Source organism: Periophthalmus magnuspinnatus, chromosome 9, assembly GCF_009829125.3.
Source record: "Periophthalmus magnuspinnatus isolate fPerMag1 chromosome 9, fPerMag1.2.pri, whole genome shotgun sequence".
Classification (NCBI taxonomy): Eukaryota; Metazoa; Chordata; class Actinopteri; order Gobiiformes; family Gobiidae; genus Periophthalmus; species Periophthalmus magnuspinnatus.
In genome coordinates this window covers 10,760,645-10,781,160 of record NC_047134.1, presented here as the reverse complement: position 1 = coordinate 10,781,160, position 20,516 = coordinate 10,760,645, and the positions used below count along the sequence as shown (strand labels likewise).

Sequence of the window (20,516 nt, the reverse complement as noted above, 5' to 3'; positions counted from 1 at the left end):
CTTCCTGTTGTGTACAATAAAACTAATGAGGCCCACCGGCTAGTGAATTCGCTGAGCGCTTTTTCCTGGATAAAACCATCGCTTTTACATGAAGTCCTTTTTTCTGCACATCTCTCCCTTTTCACTTCGTTTAAAGGTTGGTTAACAAGCCCTTTGTTCCTCAAGCGAGTGGGTGTACGCGCCGTGGCCTCTTTTAGTGTTAATAGACCAATTAAAGTGGACCTGTCAACACCACGTTTGGTGTTATTGAAGAAAGAGCATAAACCTAATCAATACAGTAGGGCTAGGAGCACCTCTGGACAGCAGTCAGGCAATTATCTTCATGTTCAATTCATTACAGGCAACACTGGCTGCTTAGTAGGAGATGAGTTGGGAGGGAGCTGTCCACTTGGCGCAGGGCAGTGATCGTGAGTGTAGCTACTGTAAAAACCAAAGCATCAGAGCAAGAAGAAAGCCCCTCTAATGAGACCACAGAGCTTAATATAACAGAACATGAGCATCTCTTCTGCCCCCACACTCTCCCACCCCTCTCCTTTCCTCTATCCCTCTTACCTTCTCTCTCCAAACCTTGTTCTTTCTCTTTACCTGCCTTTTCCCCCCACTCTCGTATTCACTCCCCCTCTATTTACCCTTCTCTCATCACCTCTCACCCTCCTTCCCTCAATCTGTGTCTCTGCATCTCTCAAATTCACACTTCTCTGCCTCTCTCTCCTTGACCCCCTTCTCTTTCTCTTCCCGTCTCTCTCTCTCCATTGACCTCCCTCCCCTCGCTCATATATTTATAGCCTGGTGCATACAGTGGGTGCAATGGGTGAGTGGACTGACCTGTGAGTGCTTGGACACCCAGTGGCGTAGCACGTTCAGGACTCTGTTAGTCGCAGCTCTGCGGATGATGAACTCTTTATCGCACGTTCTTTCAGAGTTTGTAAATACTGGAATTGAAATGAAAACATAGAACAACACACTTACATTGAATCTATGTGTTTTGCTGGGGTATTAGAGTATCTTATTGCCTTGCTGCTTACCTGGTGGAGTCCCGTGTCCTGCGGCGGCTGTGGCGATAGCGAAGGCCGACGCTGGAGAAACTGAGTGTCGAGAGTTTTCTGCAGACTGGACTGAAGAAGCACACCATGAAATTGTACATATTATACATTGATAATCAAATATTATATCAGTAACTTAAGGGACAATTTGGCAAATCCAGAATGGAATCTCTCCTAATTTTTTATAAAGATGGAGATCAGTCTGGTCCCTTCGTACTCATGCATCTCAAGCCCTGTCCAACGTGATCATGCAAACCAAAAACTGGTTTAAATTCAAAATGGTGGCATTATTCAGACACACGGGCCTGCCTTTTGTTAGTTGAAAGACTTTAACACACAAGATCAATAGGGCAGTTTCATTCCCAAACACAAAATAACATAATAAAATAAAATATATAATAATGTCAAGATCCCAGTCTGCCCTGTGTTTTTGTGCTGTCCTTCCTCCTCCCTTCTGTGTCAGAGTCTGGAGCTGGGTGGAGATTCTTGTACCTCCCACACCTGCACACACCTGCAACCCATCAACAATCAAGCTACACCTGCGGAGCACAAAGGGACCGAGGATCCGACACGTGGCGCCAGATCGTCCGCGTATCCCCAGCTCTCCACGACTGGTACAAACACCCCAGCCTCTGACCCCGCTACCCACAACCTGCTCGGAGACTTCAGCGTACGACACCGCTCTCAACTGTCTGATCCATCAACCTTCATTTGCATTTCCGTGTCTGTAAATAATTGTTCAAACCTTTTAAACTTTTACCCTGAGTCAGAATCTTTGGGTCCAGTCTTTACGACAAATAAATACAATAAAATATAATATAATAAAGTCATTTTGTTTTATTTATATATTTAACTTAATTTATTTTTATTTATTTATTTTTTATTGTTCTCCAGCAGATTAGTACATCAAATTCAAAAACACTGTGAATGCATCCTCCATGATAACCACACGTCTAAAGGCCTACACACCAAATGTCCCCTTTGCACTGAAATAGACCAAATTAGTCACACCATGGACTGCTCGGGACCTGTGTTGTTCCACATTTCCAGCTCTTTCTTTCATTCTTGTAATCCTAAAGGAGATCACAGTAACTGCACTTCACATTTGCTTGGTCAGCAGCTTGTTTCCTGTCTCTTAGGAGCGTTATTGGAAGAGTCATATGTTTTGTTAACAATAGCAACTGACAGTTTCACCATTTCGTTTAAAAGTTTATATATATATGTCAATTTGGCTCCGCCTCACATCAGCGTTTACGCCGAATGCTTTTTGTGTGTGTGTAATACAGACAGATAATATGGTGATAAATGAAAATAAATTAGCAAACTCCTACACCTAAACTACGGCATAATAAATGATTCATATCTGTTCTTCCCAGGCAGTTGGTATTTTAATAGGAGTTTCAATATTCTAGAGACAATACCAAACCAAAAATACTTGCTATCTTAAAAGGAATCCCAAAACAAACAAATCAAATTCTGCTAATTACTTTTTAGACATGTTGTCAGGGGTGTAACAGACCTGCTATGTTTTCTTTTTCTAGTTAATTGTGCCGTTTTTCAGTGTGTGCTCCTAAACCAGGAAGTGTTGCCGTGGATGCGGTCTTACCTCCTGGCTGGCGATAGCGGAGGTGGCGAGGTGTGGAGGGGGATCGGCACGGTGACATGTCTCCTGCTTCACTGCTTTGGGGGGACTCGGGAAGGATTTTCTCTAATGACACAGACTCCAGCACCGCTAAAGCATAAATCAGGGACATGAGAGATGATTATATGATTATACAGCTACTGAACTCACTCAACATCCTGGTACTAAACACACTGCATTCACACACTTGTCCTGGTTTGGTCCTGGTTTTAGTCCAGTTTAGTCTTAACTCCTGTTCTAGTCCTGGTTAAGTTCTGGGTTTAGTCTCTGTTTAGTGAAGGCAGCTTTAGTAGAAGAAGTTTTAATGCCACAAATGAACAGCATGTCCTCAGAAAAATATGTTCAAAATGTGAAAACTGATATGCTTTAAAATGTAATACTATAATACTTGGCCAGTACAGCATTTTAGAATAAATGTACCGTATTTTCCGGACTATAAAGCGCACTTTTTTCAAAGTTTGTCCAGGGGTGCGACTTATACTCAGATGAAACTTATATCTTATTATTATCTTCGTTATTGTCATATAAGAGCACTCTAGACTTGTGCACCAGTATCTACTCCTGTACTACTGAAAAAAGACATCTGAGAAAGGCAATATAAAAATGCTCCTTAAAGAAAATGGTATTCTGCTGAGTTTGATGAGGAAACATCGCTTCATCTTCCTCTGGAATTGGTGGAGTTGTTCTGAAGCGACACGAGGATGAAGAACTCAATGGATTTATTGATTTGGAGTGAGATCCAGAGTAAACTTGTTGCTTGTTTTTTATGCTTTATTTATCTGATTAACTGTTAATATCTTACGTTAACAAACCAGACACGTGTTCAGTTCTGTCTGTGCTTCATGTCGCTGAATAAATATAAATGTGTTAGCGTTAGCGTGCTGTACTGATATTCAGCCTGTTGGTCCACATTTTATTGTTTTTATTACAACTCGCCTTTAAAGATAAAATGTCTGTTCTTGGTCTCGGGTTTTGTAAAATACATTTCCCTCAAAAATGCGACTTATATGTTGTTTTTTTTCATTATTATGCATTTTTGGCTGGTGCGACTTATACTCTGGAGCGACATATAGTCTGGAAAATGCAGTAAATAAACATGCTTAACATAAAGTTGCAGTAAAATGAATATCCACAGGTTTCAGAATGATGAAAAATGAGGGCTGTTGCCAATTAAAACAACTCAAATGTAAAAAAAAGTCCTGAAAACATTGCCTAGAACAAGGATCAGAAACCCATGGACATGTTGAGCTGTCCTTAAGTGGGATGTAGAGGATGTAGAGGATGTAGAGGATGTAGAGGATGTAGAGGATGTAGAGGATGTAGAGGATGTAGAGGATGTAGAGGATGTAGAGGGGGCTTGAGTATCTAATGACACTATAGGGTTGACAGCTACCAAAGCACATATACTGCTTCTCTGTGTGTTTTGCTAATGAAGGTTTAACACAGGCCTGGCCCCGATGTGCAGCTCGAAGTGCAGTGTACAAACACCATAATTGCACAAACTCAGATTGGACACATGAGCACCAGTACAAGGGAGATAATGATGTCCTGTGAGGCCGTTCCTTCTGTGTACACTGCAGTCCTGGATTCATAGTATATCATAGCAGGAGTGTGTGTGTGCGATCATTATAACCAGCAGTTTAAACCTATACAAAAATGTGAAGTTTAAGAAGATATATTATCCTTTTCTTTCCTGGCAATGAACCATCACATATGTAGATCTTTAGTCTAGATTTTGCTCATTGATAAGTACAGTATTGATCTAAAGTGACTTGATCATAGAAACAGTTTCCAGCTTCCTGCAACTGCAAAACTAATTCTCTGCTGCTGGTCCTGCCTTTTCATTGACCTCTTTCAGCAGAGGGTTTTTATTCGCAGGGCTGGACTTTTCAAATAATCACAAAGAAATAAAAAGCCATGGATAGGTGGTAGGTGAAAAACTAAAATTGTTTGAGTAATAAAGCCTCAAATGCAGGATAATAATGGATAACTCAAACATGCATGGATCACTCAAAATGCAACTTTGATTATGTTCATGATGAGGGTTAAATTTTACAATGTCTGTCGTAGTAAATGAAGCTATCTTACTTCTGCGAATGCTGCGGCGCAGTTTGCCACAGAAGGGGTCGACCCTGGGCACTTCGTCCCCCTCTGCACTGGGGCTGGTGCTCTGGTCTGGAGATGACGGGATAGGAGGGGCTTGGTCCTGGGGAAGCCTGCCATTGCTATGTGGAGGGGAGGTGGAGTTGCCGTGTGGAGGTGAGGTGGAGGGCGGAGGGGGAGACACAGCACTCAGGGTGGGGGTCTGGGGTGTGCCGGCGGAGGTGGGGCTGCTGGCTGCAGACTGGGAGCTGTTGTGGTTCAGGGTGGGGTTGGACACAGGACTGGTCAGGTCCAGACCTCCCACCTTGGATGTGACCGGAGAGTGGAGCGACAGTTTACGCATCCGCACAGGGGACGAGGTGCGGGACTGGATGGACAGGGGGGGCGGGGAGGAGAACTTGCGGCAAAGACGAGGAGATTTATCATTAATGTGGTCCCCACCTCTGTTGTTTTGACTGGTGGCAAAGAACAACTCCAAAGACCTGAAAGAGGAAGGATGCATTGAAGTAATAGTGACTGTAAATGTAGGTCAGTGGTTGATTTACTTGACTATTATTAGTGGATATGACAACTTCTGCATCCTGATCCTAATGGACAAGCTATAATCTAAAGAGAGATGTATTTATAATCATTTCAGTGGCTAATATGAACTTTGAAGATCAAGTTTAATGTCTTCATTACCATTTCTGGAGTGTAGTTACGATCCTAGTGAGACAGAGTGACTCACTGATGCATGTCCTCCATTCAACAAAACAACTTACAACAATATGTCATCAGTATTCATTTGTAATTGTTATATGAGTAATCATGCAGAAGCTAAAGATTAACATGATGCATTTATACAATAATTATTTCTTATGAAGTGAGAAAGAAAGGAGAGTCAGAACATGGGAAATATAGATTTGAGAATAAAGACTCTATTGATTAAGTAATGTCCTGTTGAGAAAGTATCAATGCCACCACAGGATCCTGGATAAAGACATGTGCACACAAACTCAGTCCGTTATAACAAAGCAGACGTATGTGAATCCATGCACAAAGGACCAGAAGAGGAGGAGGAAAGAAACAGGCAGAGTGTGTTACTTTGACTGGTCGATGGTTATCTTCTTGATTCTGGTGCTGTAGTCAGGACAGATGGATGAGATGGACAGACGATCAAATGAGTGATACTGCGTCCGGTAGCTGCGGGCAACATGAGGGCGGACCAAAAATAAACACAATTACAATGAATAACTCTCGATGATGACATGGAAATACACAAAAGACGTGGGGTAGGTTATACTTAAAATTCTTATAACCAGACTTCTACTTATTATGTACATTGATACTTTCTGAAACTGTCAAAGTATGAAATAAATAGAGGTTTGTACATAAAAACGCAAAGTATAATCACAACAGAAGCTCCAATGAACATAATCGGACAACGTAGGGTAGGGTGACGTAACTTATTTTGTGTGTAAAATTAATGAAACAGAAAATATTAAGAGTTTGTGTGATAGTCTACGCTGGTACATCTATGCATGGGTTTCAGAATGAGAAAAACTAGGACTGTTCCCATAGCAATTCACAATTTAAAACTAACATATTCTACCTCTTTGAGTTGTGAATTGTCTTCAAAATGTCACCTATAACAAGAAGCTGAAACCCATGAATATGCTAGGTTGTGTTGTGAGATAAATTCCTGGCTGTAAAAGTACACTGAATGTCTCTCCCCAATCACGACCCCATTTTATGCTGTCATATCCTAGAAAACCTAACCTAAAAAATATGTTAAGAGGCGGAAAAAAAGAAAAAAACACAAACAAAAAGCTTATGTCTCTGCAGGGACGTCTGGGGCCATATGAGGACACAGAAAATCACTTAATCTATAAACATTGATAGCTGATGTAGCCTTTATATAGAACTGGACGAAAAAACAATGTGAGCTGGCTGTGCGGCTAAAATCAAATTTAAGTACTGGCTTCTAACAATAAATGGTTTAGCACCACTTTTGAGCCAGGGTCAGTCAGAACGAGGGACCTCCTCTGGATGTGAAAAACACTTGAGGTAAATTTAAACCTAAAGTGGAATGTAAATATGTTCTTTTCCAGACGGCTGTACATCTATTCTACCCTGTTACATGTAAATCGTGTCTGTCTAGTTAGCATACTCGCTTCATACAATATTAGCTGGTGCTGTGACTTCTTTACATGACATTAGAAGACTTACTCAATACAAATCTGACCAAAGACGAGAGTGTGATATTTTGCTGAAATAACTACTTACTACTTTCGCGTCAATGCAGCAGCAGATTGATCCAGAATTCTTCAGCTATTTCCATAATCCCTCACTTTTCTCCTGGATTATTTCAAGCTTGATGTTTACTCACTCGTGTCTGACTCAAGTGCCCTGATTCTACTGTTTGTCCATGAGTCCAACTTGAGTTCTGTGCTAAGAGCTTGGATTCAGTTGTCTTTTTTTGCTTTTGCTTTTGTCTGCTTTTTATTTGGGGCAGAGGATCGATTTCTGTTCTGATCAAGTTCTGTCACTGTGTCCTTAGGCAAGACACTTCACCCATGTAAAAGATGGTTTGATGATTAATGATAATAACACTCAGTTTAGCAGAATAAGGAGCAGAGACACATTTCATAAGATTACATTAGCTACATTAGTGGTGAGTGTAATGACCTGATGGGAATAGAGGAGAAGGGCTTCTTATAGATGTCTGCGAGCTTGTCCATAACCACAGCGGCAGTGGTGAAGATCCTGTACGTGTGCAGGAAAGTGTTGAGGAAGTCGATGGAGAGGAAGCGCAGGTCTGTGAGCCTCTCCAGAAGGCGCTCCACACTGGCGTAGCGGATCTGCGGAACCTTGCAGGAGTTGAGCGTCTTGCTGAAGCAAATGTCAACATCATCTTTATGGAGACGGACATCGGATCTAATAAATCATGTACACACATACAGACACAAGCAAGCATGGGTGACTGTTGGGCAGGAAAGTATAAGATTATTACAAAAGAGCAAAATGAATAACATCTTTAAAAAACATAATAAGTACAAAAAACACATCAAATACTCAATAAATTCAATGTTAAATAAATGAACTTGTAAAGACCAATGTGAAATTAAAGTATGCTTAGCATGAATACACACACACTTACTTGATCATATGAGGCACAGTAACTTTGGAATTCTCTTCAAACACACTTGTCATCAAGCCATTACAACGAATGTTATCAATGCACTGCAGACAGAGAGAATAAGAGCGGGATTACCCCTGTGTTTGTTGAAGCTTACAACTAATAGAGTGCCATTGTTTACCCTCTTCATTGGTTTGTCACTTTACATGATGTTTAGTAAGTAGCACGTAGCAGAGGAAGTATTATATTCTGATTTAAGTCTTCTTTTGTGTAACTGCATTATTTATTTATTTATTTATTAAGATGGTGTCTCCCAAAGGAGCCTACTCACTATGTTGTTTTTCAAATACCACGCCTCACATTTCTCAGTGGACTCTATTTGTAGCTGGTGCATGTTGTCTGGGCACACGCACACGTGTGTGGGTGGAACCGTTTATTACCTGGCTAATGTCACTGGTCCATGCAGCCTTTTCTTGCAATGACGGTGCCAGGAGAACCACAGTGAACGCAGGCAAGTCCGATGGCTCTATAACCAGTTTAAAGTCCAGCTGACCAAATCCCTGGCCAGCCTTGGCTAAAGTGTTAAACACATTAAAAGAGCATTGTTACCTTTTGCAGCAAATGAAATTGAAAAGCAAAGAAGGATAAAGATGAGCATGCACAGGTTAATTATGTTGACCGCTGTTTCCATTTTCTGTCCCAGAGGGAAATGGTTTATGTGCAGTGATTAGAATGTGTGTGCGTCAAGTGTGTTCCATTAAATACTGAAGCAATAGGAAATTAATGAAGCGGTAATGTCAAAATGCACCTGATATTTAAAGGGGAGTCATTTGTAGATAGTTATTGTGTGACATCTAATTAACCTCTATAAAAGGTAGGAAGTCTAAATAAGCACATCCACTTACATTCCTCTTCACTGGCATCTGGCTCCTCGATGAGGGTGCAGTCTATCAGGGACAACACACCACCCTGCTGTGGAGTTTAAGAAGGAGCATTTATGAGACCTTAGACTTCATTATTGGGATTATCTTATATTGTTAAAAGTGGAGTCATATGAGCATTAGCTTTCTTTTGTAGACAGCTATAAGCGAAAGAATAGTACTAGTAAATACACTGACAGTGTGCACCAACCACCATATTGTCCTTTTAGTAATTTTGGAGTAAAGGCAAGGCAAGGCAAGGCAAGTTTATTTGTATAGCACAATTCGTACACAAGGTAATTCAAAGTGTTTTACAGAATAAGAAAGACATTAAAATCACACAAATCAAAACATAAATAATCACCCAATCTGCAACTCTCTCACCCATTTGTTTGCACCCTATAAAAACTCTCTCTCACACTCTTAAACACTGTCTTGCTCAGTTTAAAAACTTTCCCATTACTTTACAAAACTTTCCTGTCACTTCTCAAATACTTTCCTGTCACTTTACTATGTCTAATAAAAGTCTATCAGTCCATGTTTCTTTTGTCATCATAAAATTACCATTAAAGGAGAAGAGTGCAGAATAAGGAGAAGAGTGCAGAATAAAAAATATATATTTTAGCAGCCTAGTTGTAATCGACATTAACAGTAATAGTTTTAGTATCAGCATGTCTATTTCACTAATAAACAACCTTACAAATGTGTAAATGTGTCAAAGTTTTGCTACATTATTTACAGGTACTCTATGTAACTTTTCTAGTGGACAGTTCGCCACCCTCTGTCACCATGGAGACAGTTGGATGACTCTGTCAGGCCAAGTTTCAGATCTGTGGAGAGGCGACCCCGCTCACAGTAAGAAGAATGGATGTTTTAAAGGTATGTTTGCAAAACAAAACACCTGTAAGATCGATATGTTTGAAACATCCAGGTAGAGAACCTGCCCGCCCCCACCAGAAAGTTACACCTTTAAGTAAAGTGCACCTTTAAGTCAAGTTTGTCCCATTCTCCTCCTTAAATGTAATGTTCTATTTTTACTCAATCATTTAACAGTACTGTACTACTGGAACTAGCCTATTAGCAGTGACCTATTTTCTTGTGTAACACGATGGTCCACTGTGTGACTGGCGCTCGCTGCTGTATGAGTCAGCCAATTTAGAAATATGGACAAGGAAGGAAGACAAAATATTTTTGAGTTTCCTACTGTGATCAAAAGCACAGTAACAGGGTAAGAACATGTACTGATAAAATCACAAAATGCCCATATGTGAAAGTTTGAAAGTAGACACAGTTATGTGCTGATAAGTTATTGCTAACTGCTGCTAAGTGTAGCTATAGATGGTGTCTCACCTTGAGCAGGTGCAGTTTGCCTCCGGAGCTGCGCGTGCAGATGAGAAAGTGTTTGGTGAAGAGGAAACACTGTCGCTCTCCTTCTTTTTTCAGGGACAACGAGCCCAGACGAACTTTGCTGAGTTTCCCTCTTTCGACCGAGGGCAGCTGGATCAGCGAGCCTGTATGGGATTATATTTTATTCCATTAAGCCGACACTAAGCTGAGGCATGTGCACGCACTGTTTACAGCCACTGACATGTGTGTGACTGCAAGAACTATAACATTGTGACACATTTAAGGAGATTAGGTGGCAGTGTACATACAGTAAGGGCAAAATGTCTACTACAAATTCCCCAGGTGTGTGACACACTGCACAAGTTATGTGGCCACAACAAAGAGACTATAAATATCATTTGTAATGCATGTGTCACCTGGTGCCTGCCGACATCAAATGCATCATGTGTGAGCTGTCCACATCTGTACCTCTGACACTCACCCTGCCTCACAAAAGTCTGACTTGTGTCCAGCAGAATGTCGCAGCCTTCCACAATCATCCGCTCGATGGCCAAGTTCTTCCTGATGTTTTCTGTGTCACTCACCTCATCGTGCATCACTCTAAACACATGCATATTATTATCATTACCATATTACATTGTTAAAATATCTACACCAAATGCACATTTTACACACACATACCGTGACAACTCCTCCAGTTTGGATTTAGCAAATTCAAGACTTTTACGCTCGACGTGTTCATGAGGCGTGTGAGCCAGCAGTTCATGCAGAGTGATGATGTACCGCGGAATCTTGAGAATAAAAAATACATAAACATTTAAGACATAAGGAAATCTAATGACACTTTAATATATAAATCTCTGGACTGACTTGAAACATGGGGTAGGTGAGGAAAGTCTCTAACATGCGGCCCTCACACGCGGCATTGGACTCATACTGTTTGAGCAGTTTGTCGAAGTCACGGTTCTGTTTGCAGTTGGCCAGGACCTGCAGGCTGTACTGGTGGTTACGCACAAACTCCTGGTAAATGTTCAGCATCGGCAGCAGGATGTCAAAGAGGTCCGCTGAACGAGACACAAGAGGGTTTCATAGTGTAGTGCAAATGGATAATGATTCCTATTTGTAGAATATCTGTTTATCCCATATACGGTTCATACAAGACTGTTAGTACTTTGAACCAGTGGGGGAAGAAGTACATATTTTTGTTAAGTAAAGTACAAATACAGCACCAAAAAATATCCAAGCAAACGTAAAAGTATCACATGAACAACTGTATTGATTTTGATAAAGATTTGACCTGAATTATTTAAACAAAATTGAATCCTAGTTGTTTTTATTAGTATATTTGTGTTCGTTCATACTTTTACTTTTCAGTCCTTTTCAAAAATGTAGTGGAGTAGAAAGTACAGATAGCTGCTCTCAAATGTAATAAAGTAAAAGTAAAAAGGATACACTTTAAAATGTACTTAAGTAAAGTACAGATACCTAAAATTTAGTCCAGTACTTCACTACTTTTACTTTGTCTGTGTAAACCCTTAGTCACCCAGGTCTGATCCAAAGCAACAACAAATTGTGTGTCTGAAAAACTTCAGAGAATTTTTAGACAGTATGAGATTCCCATCTATTTCAAAACTACAAACACTTTAAGACAAAAACTGGTTCACCCAAAGGACAAAACCCTGAGCCATAAACAAAGTAATGTGGCTACTCCCTTCAGTGTAGTGAAGAGTGTAGTGAGAGTTACACTGGAGAAACTAAACAGCTACTTCATAAGAGGATGTACCAACACCATCGTGGGAGCTCCTCAGGACCACAGTCTGCTGTGCATCACCATCTCTAAAACACTGACCACTCATTTGAAGAGAGTGAGGTTCAGATCTGAGCCAGAGAAAAATGGTTTGAGAGGAGAGTTAAAGAAGCTGTTTTTGTTAGGAAAGAGAATCCTCCTTAACCAGAAATAGGGGCCTGATACATAATCTCTCCCCCATCTACAACTCCATCCTCAAACCCAGAACAAAGAGAACAATATCAGGGTCGTTAAGGGCTGAATATGGTAGTCTCAGCTGAAACTGGAGACAATAGATGTTTACAGTTTCAGTGTAGTTAGCCCCTCCCTTCAGACAGATATAAGGCAGTGTCCAGCAGTAATCTGGCCAGACCTGAAGAAGTGTCTTGGATAAACAGCAAAAATGTCTTCACTGCTGCAATGATTTGTCCAGTTGATAGACTTAAACTTCATCTTTTGCTATACTTTTGCTTTGTTCCGTTCCACCACTTCCAAAAATGATCCTGTGAGATGTCTTTTCCCATATGTTTTGACTTTGGGCAAAATTTTGACTTGGACAAAAAAAAAAATTTACTTGGACAAAAAACAGAAAAGCTGAGCAAAAAGCAAAAAATGTTAAATAGTGAATTGCACCATAACCATCTTGAAATGATAAGCTCATGTTTTATTGCAGATTCTTATCTTTACTGACTGTGCACAACCAGCGTCTCGTTTCCTACAAATCTTAAAGTAAAAGATGATGCTCTTTGAAAGTGTTAGCAACGTCTCACGCTGAGATTTGAGAGAGATCATTTAACATCTCCTCTTTGAGTTTGTCAGAAGTAATTTCCAGTCTTTATGCTGCGGTCTCCAAGGCGACGCGTGTGTGTGTGATCAGATTTTTGGAGGGGAAATGTGGGCCACCTTCTGCCCCGGCTGCTCTTTGTCCGACAGACAATGTGCGTGTGTGTGGTGCAGACAGAGATAGGCAAATGAGTGTGTGTGTGTGTGTGTGTGTGTGAATGGAGCCAAGAGACGTCAGCAAGGAGTGACGTGTGAGTGATTACAACGCAAACCCTGGCCGTGATCTCTACAGACACCAGGAAAATATGTGAGCAGTGTTAAGTTAGCAGTAACAAGGAAGTACAGCGTGCGTTCACATTTTCAGATAGAACACAAAATTGGGACTAAACTGGGACAAAATTCATAACCTGTACTATAAAAGGATTAAGCCAGAGTCAGAACAAGTCTATATCTGGACTGGGCTCAAACTAAAACCCAAGAAAGAAAGTGGAAACGCATTCATTTTGAGTAACTTTCAGGTACTACTCGGTTATTGTTTCATTTAAAAAAATAAAAAGAACACATGGCAGTATTTGATCAAGCCAGTTAGGCTTCAAACGGTGCAGAATTTGTGAGAAAAAATAGAAAACACAGCTCTTGTTTTTTCCTTCTGTAATTAGTGATAAATAAGTGCAAAAACAGCACAACAAACATACAGCTGTTTTAATCCCTCATTGTGTTTTTCCACTCAGTATAAATTATTCTAGGAGCTCTAATTGGAAAATGTAACTATGTAAGAGTACGTTACATTTTCATGGAAGTATTCATTATTCTTTAAGCTACATAATTCCCTAAACTGCTGTTACTGAGAGATAAACAGATGAAGTTTACCCAGCACTAGGGTGGGCCAGTTGGCGATCCGCGCCTTGAGTCCTTGGTGGAAGATCTCGTGTAAGAACATGATGGTCTCGCTGTAGAGGAGACACACAGACATGTCAGATACAGGGAAATAGAGGCACTATAGTTGCTTCCTGTCTGCACTACCTGCTTGAGTTACAGCAGAAAAAGCATTAGAGAAACACCTGTTGAGGAAAATGCTGCTCACGTCGTCGTGGCTGATGGGCGGCTTCTTGGAGCTGGCGGCCATTCTCAAAGGCCGAAGGAAACAGTTGACGAGGATGTACAGCTGGTGCACGTACCTGCGACCACACAGGGAGAGTTTCACCAAAGTAAGCACCAGATATAACACTAAAAGGGTGATTATAAAGTTCTCATTTTTGTATTTCAAGAAATGAGAATCTGTAATCCCTCATTCGTCTCAGAGTGGTCCAAGTTACAAATGGTTTCAGACGTAGTCATCAGGGTAATGTTTTTGAAACCCAGACATTTCGGTGCCAATCCAGAAGCCAATTTGACTAGAGTCGCAGACCAAAACCATCAAATTGAAAATGGGTTCTGGATGAGAGCCAAACGTGCAGATGGCTACCTCTGAAGCCATTTCTACTTTATTTCAAGGAATGTTTTTTTATTGCAGAATCATTTTAAAACATTTGGGTTATTGGGTAGTTTGAGAAAAATATGTGTAATGACAAATCTGTTACATAGTGAGTAATGATGATAGTTCTTATTATACTACATCCATGGAGTAAAGTAAAGGCAGTGCAGTTTCAAAACATACAGATGTGGTTTATGATCAAAACTTCAAATACTTGGATCGCATTAATGTACATTTGTTCCTCACTATATCGCGGTTCACCTTTCGTGGTCTCGCTGTTTCGTAGATTTACAGAACGCGTTCAGCCAAATTTACAAGGTTTGATTGCTATCATTTTCATTTACAGTATAGGAAAATGTTTATATTTTTCTTTTGGCTTGAAAACAGGTCTTGATCTTTGGTTTCATGTTATAATACTGTACTTTTTTTTTTTTTAATCTACGAAGGTTTGAACTTTGAGAGGGTTTTAAACAAGAGAGAAATGTGAGAAAATGTTAACGCCTGTGTGAGAAAAGTGTGTAAAGTGTGTGGTGAGGGGTTTTTATATAATAATTGTAAAAAATAAAGCTGATACTGCACGGATTTCACCTATTGCGGGTTATTTTTAGAACAAATGAGGGACCACTGTAGTTGGGTTATCAATGAATCATTTTCCAAATCAGTACTACTCTAAATGTAAATGTATTTCATTACTTAAGCAAAAAAATAAGCCACATAAAATTCTTGACTTTTTCTATCACTTCTCTATAAATGCAAAAGGGGAAGAAGCATATGGATCGCTCTGCACTCACTCCGTCTCTGCCTCCACCATGTTAAACACAATCTGGTTACGTTTCCTCATGCTCTCGGCGTGAGGGGAGCAGATATAATCTTGTACAATGATCTTCCACTTCCTTCGACAGAGCCAGCCTCGCATAAAACTTTGCACCTGAACACAACAAATCAGCTTAAACAAGGCAAAGGCAAAACACACAGACGCAGACGTACACTACACCGTTTACCTTTTTGATCTTTTTAATATCTGGGTCTTCATTATTGTGAGGGACGTGGTACGGGCGCATCCGTTCCTTGGTTTTGTTCAAAGCTACAATCTGTAACGGCAATTCGGTGCGATAATTCAGTAAACAAAATACACTTAAGAGTTAACAGTTAGAGTTACACAACACAGATGGAGTCCAAAGTAAAAAAAAAGTTTAGAGTCAAAACATTTTAACTGAGAATGGTGGAAAAGTTTCGCGACCTGCTTCTGTCCCTGGAGATGTTATTGTTTGTCTATAATGTTAGACAATATGGCGTTAACCTTTTATCTTGCATTTATTCAACTAACTTATTGCAAAAAAACAGGTGAGCACATGTGACCTTGACTTTCCCTGCTCGATGATGGCTCATTTAATGCTGTACTGTTGCACTTTCCAGGCAAAGCTATGACATCTCCATGGAGACAAGAAGGTGGAAGTGAAAGAAGTCACTTTTAAATAGCACCTTCAACACATTGTACACCGTGTCCTTCTATTATGCATATACTGTACTGTAGAAGTGTCTAATGTGGATATTAAAAGAATGGCTGTCTTCATTTTCCCATAGCTTCTCAGTTAGATGTTGAAAATGCACTCTTTATCACCCTGCACACATAATTGGTTTGCACTAACAATTCGGAGGTCCATATAACCTGCGTAGCAGTTATGATTGGCCTTATTATTAGCTTCATTATATTCACATCGATTTGAATGGGCTCGCTTCAATGGGGCACATTTATCACAGGTGCAAAATTAAATCTAAGCTGCATTATTTATTCTTAGTTCCTCCACATTGAGCCAGTCTGATAAGTGTTTGCAATCAGAGCGGTTAGTTCCATCAATTATTCATAAACACTGAGCCAAATATGCAGAAAATACACAAATGAGCCGTATTTGAATGAAACGGAGCACGGACTTCACAATGGCTCTTTTTTTGTCGTTTTTCACAGACGCTAGACAAGCAGATGCCAACTCTCAAAACTGCCATTTTCAAACTACACAGCAATGATGCGATCACAGCGTGCAACTGAACGAAACTTGTTGCTTCTGGGGAGATGTAAAACACAACCAGCATAAACCATTTGCAGACATAACTCCTCCCTAATGCAACATAACCTCTCCAGCAAGCTCTCTTCCTAACCTCTTATTGCACAAATCAAGATGCATAAACATGTCAGCAGCGAATCCAATGGACAATAACTCCACCTGGGGAGAGCTGTTCTGCAAGCAAACAAGTCTATTATATTGAGAAGCATCATGACACTTTTGTAGCAACTGATAACGTAATAACAGCCAATAATGCAATCATTTTAGCCAAGTTTAAATGTAATAAGCCCATAATGTAATAAGACTGTTGAGCCAATAATGTAATAGCTCCTTGCCAGTAATATAATGTCAGAGCCTCTCAAACTTTTCACACCACGTACCACCAAAGAAATATTTGGGTTTCTGAGCGCTGCCAGATCTAAATTAGGTCTATAACAGGACTATTCCAGGCCTAATCTAGGACTAAACCAGGTCTAAAAGTGGACTGCACCATTTCCACCGTAGTTCTAAACAAAAAATACTATAATCTAAAGAACAAAATGTGGATACAATGAACTCTAAATTAGGTACATCCATGAATTGAAGAGCTGTCCAGGGACCACCTGAAGGAGCATGTGTATATGTACCACAGTGGTGTTCTCTGATAATGTAATGTGTATTTCTGACCAAACGCTCACAAAAGGTGAGTCTGTGTTTTCTAAGGAACCTTATGTAGCACAGAGGTGCCCCAGAGTACAGTCAGCTGTGCACTTTGGTTTACATTGTACTCAAACGACTGTGACCAGTATGTAATCAAGTTTACAAATGACAGCGTTTTACTAAATCTCCTCACAGGCCATTCTGACATCAGCAGCCACACATCTGGAGCAGACCATTTTATTAAATGTTGTGATGATCACTACTTACATGTTAATGTGAACAAAACAAAGAGGTTGTAGTGACTGAGGAGTGGATGAGGTAGTGATACATGGACAGACAATTTAAGTCTCAATTGATAACTATTTAGAGGTTCAAGTGGACGATCATATGAGCTGAGCATGTGACGAGTGTGTGTGCCAAGACCAGCATCTATACTTTCTTAGGAGATTAAGCGTGTTTGGAGTCAGCCAAAATATAATGCTGACGTTCTATAGAGCTAGTATAGAGTCTGTGCTAAGGTATAGTGCTAAGGTAATAGTCAGCTGGTTTGGACGCCTGACTGTCAAGTATAGGTCCTTAGACTGGTCACATCATGGGTGTGTTTAATCTGGCTGGACCCTCTTTGAACAGTGAGCTGTGAGACAGGCTCTGATGATCATCAGAGCTCCCTCTCATGTGCTCGACACAGTGTGAGCTCTGCAGTCTGTGAGGAGATACAGGGCTCCTTTATGTGAAAATAACAGGCATAAAACTCTTTGTGGCCCAGTCCATAAAAATGATTAACAACATGGACTGTTTGTATATTGTCTAGTTTGTTTTGGTTTTTGTTATGTCATGTCATGTCATTCAATTCAATGCAATTCATTTTATTTTTGTGACGCCCAAAATCACAACAACAGTTGTCTCGAAGGGCGTTCATGTTTTGGTTGATGGGGGAAACCGGAGTACCCGGAGCAAACCCATCCAGACACGGGGAGAAACATGCAAAACTCCACACAGAAAGGCCTGGGTGTCATGTCTGTATTTTAATGCTACTGACCTCTGCTCCAAGTCAAATTTCTGCAGGAGGAGTCGGAAACAAATGAAACCTGAAACTAAGCCTGAATCTAACAACTGCAGCCAATACTCTAGTCTCAATGCTCCCCATCGTTATTACATTATGGGTCAAAATTATTACATTATTGACATTATTACTGCATTATTTGCCACTATTACGTTATCAGTTGCTACACACTGAATGATTCAATGTTATAGTATTTTGCAAATTCTGTTGTATTAAAACATTACTTACAAAATATGTCTCGGAGTAAAACTATGTGATGCTACCATTGCCAACATGCTCCCACCTCCACCCAAACTGCACATTTTGTTATATTTCTAGCTTCCTCCTCCACCCAAGATGTACCGGGTAATGACAAATCGGAGTGTGAAAGTGTGTATTTATTTAGATAATTGATTACTTTCGAGGATTTATAAGTAAATTATGACAGAGTTGGGTAAAATTTGTGGAAGTTATTGTTTAGTGTCCCAACTTGTTGCTCAGTGGTAGAACTGTGGCACATGCATTGGACCTACAGAATGTCTGAGGTTGGTGTTTGTTTCCCTCTTTCTTTCCACTGTTTCTCCGTTGATGGGTTTCAGATGACTTTACAACATTCAAAAGCGCGATAATATTTAATAAAGATAGGAGACACCTAAAACAAATACTGTTAAATGCAGTTTTTTGTTGCAATACAGTGAGTTCTTGGGTCTAGTCACTAATAAATATTATCAGATGCAACATTTGTGCATTTATGTTTTGGATATTTCATGGCAATTTGTACAAACTGAAAGCCATAGTAGATATTGTCGAGTTCTCATTAATATAAAATTCTCATTATTATATATCAGTGATGAGCTGTGAAACTGTTACTAGCAGAGGTTAACATTGCTGCATGGACATGGCGAGCCAGAGGAGGAAAGAGTGATGTTTCAGTCGTTTGTCTGTTTCTGGAAAGCAGTAGGCTTCTCCCACACACAGTCACCACTCACTCCCACTCACCAGCATTTTCACACAGAACACACAGGCATGCATACCCATAGGCATATGGCATCTGTAACCGGAATCAGCATTTAGAGTAGCAAGAAAAACACATCCATTTAACTGCAAACCAGCAGCCTTTCACTCAACACAATGTAATAGTGTTTAACATGGTATTGTACAGAAAAGCTCGGGGTACTCGTCTTTATTCTTGTAAATGAGTAAATTGTGTTTATTCCTCAGTAGATTATATTTTAAAAGGAGAAGAAATTGTAATTATAAAACATTTTTATCAAAGGCAAACCCAGAATACTGAGCCTGGTATGTCGCTAAAATGGTTTATGCTTCCCACTTCACCTTGATCTGGTATGATATGCTTTTATTTGAACAGGGACAGTGCACAACAATACATTGACCTTAAAAAAAAACAAAAAAAAAACAGAAAAGATGTGTGGTGCCAGGTTATAGCAAAAGTACTAATTTCCACCTGTAGTCCCTGTTCAGGCTGATAGTTAAGTAAAAGTTTGGTGTAGATGGATGAAAAACCTCTAAACATATTGTATATACATCTAGTAAAACACATCTCCGCAAATACGCCATTTTTAAAAACATTCAGCTCATACACACACACAATCACTCAGTTTCAGATATACAAATCCTCTTTTTTTCATACACATTCACTAGTGGGTGCAAACTTGCTTTTATATTAGCCATTTCTTTGTCACATGTGCAAACTTTTAAAAACCTGTGCATGTTATAATCTTCTGAAAAAGCTGTTCTAAAGCTGTGCATCTACCAAAAACTCATGTATGTGAATGTTAGCAATGTGCCAAAGGGTTTGTGAGAAGTTAGATACATTATAGTGTAGTGATAGTGTTGTGTAAGGTTGTTTATTTAAGAGCTCTAACATGTGTAGTGAGGAGTTTTGGCAGTTTCACCTCTAACTGAATCATTGCCTGTCACCTCTGCAAAATATAATGAACTTAATCTTAAGTAATTACAATGTCTAAATGTGTAACTCTGGTCTTTGCCCCAAGACAGCTTTATTTTAACCCCAGTAAATGTGTTTCTTTTTGTCCTGAAGCCACAGCTGGCACCAGTTGATGTCCACCACTGGATTATGTAATGCACACATGTGTCTAAATGTGTCCATGTACAAGACAAATGCATTTAATGACACTATTATGTTCTCCATTGTCAGAGCGGTCTAATGAAAATGCAGGGATTATATTTAGCGTGTGTACCTCAGATTTAAGCCTCTCAATCTCCGTGTCCTGGTCCTCCAACTGGGTCCGCAGTTGATTGGCCGCTACCTTTTCCGTCTCCACTATTTGAACCAGGTGGATGTATTTCTGCATCAGGACCTCGCGTTCAATGATGATGTCAGAGTAACTGCAAAAAGTGCACAAATCAAACACGAGAACAATGAGAAAGTAAGACGCTGTTTTGGATTTAAGAGCTATTTCCAAAGGATGAGTAGCTGCCAAGTTTGGAGATCGCTAATGGGGATTTAAATAGATAAACAATAAACAAACATCCTCAGTTGGGAGTAAAGTCATGATGTACCAACCTGGCCTG

The 20,516-nt window shown here is 40.0% G+C and overlaps 1 protein-coding gene across 1 annotated transcript in view; it reads right to left on the bottom strand.

Annotated features, from left to right (window-relative positions):
• The window catches only part of LOC117376069 (ras-specific guanine nucleotide-releasing factor 2-like), a 31,556-nt gene that overhangs the window by 8,387 nt on the left and 2,653 nt on the right, over positions 1-20,516 (bottom strand). Inside the window, exons 3-20 of the mRNA XM_033972472.2 lie at positions 20,183-20,330; positions 15,218-15,307; positions 15,008-15,144; positions 13,804-13,920; positions 13,613-13,692; positions 11,044-11,237; positions 10,855-10,964; positions 10,655-10,773; positions 10,177-10,337; positions 8,812-8,878; positions 8,347-8,480; positions 7,928-8,010; positions 7,456-7,704; positions 5,872-5,970; positions 4,774-5,270; positions 2,650-2,775; positions 1,026-1,115; positions 826-932 (exon numbers count right to left, since the gene is read on the bottom strand). Coding sequence (XP_033828363.1) covers positions 826-932; positions 1,026-1,115; positions 2,650-2,775; positions 4,774-5,270; positions 5,872-5,970; positions 7,456-7,704; positions 7,928-8,010; positions 8,347-8,480; positions 8,812-8,878; positions 10,177-10,337; positions 10,655-10,773; positions 10,855-10,964; positions 11,044-11,237; positions 13,613-13,692; positions 13,804-13,920; positions 15,008-15,144; positions 15,218-15,307; positions 20,183-20,330 — 2,608 coding nt within the window. The remainder of the gene's footprint in view (positions 1-825; positions 933-1,025; positions 1,116-2,649; positions 2,776-4,773; positions 5,271-5,871; positions 5,971-7,455; positions 7,705-7,927; positions 8,011-8,346; positions 8,481-8,811; positions 8,879-10,176; positions 10,338-10,654; positions 10,774-10,854; positions 10,965-11,043; positions 11,238-13,612; positions 13,693-13,803; positions 13,921-15,007; positions 15,145-15,217; positions 15,308-20,182; positions 20,331-20,516) is intronic.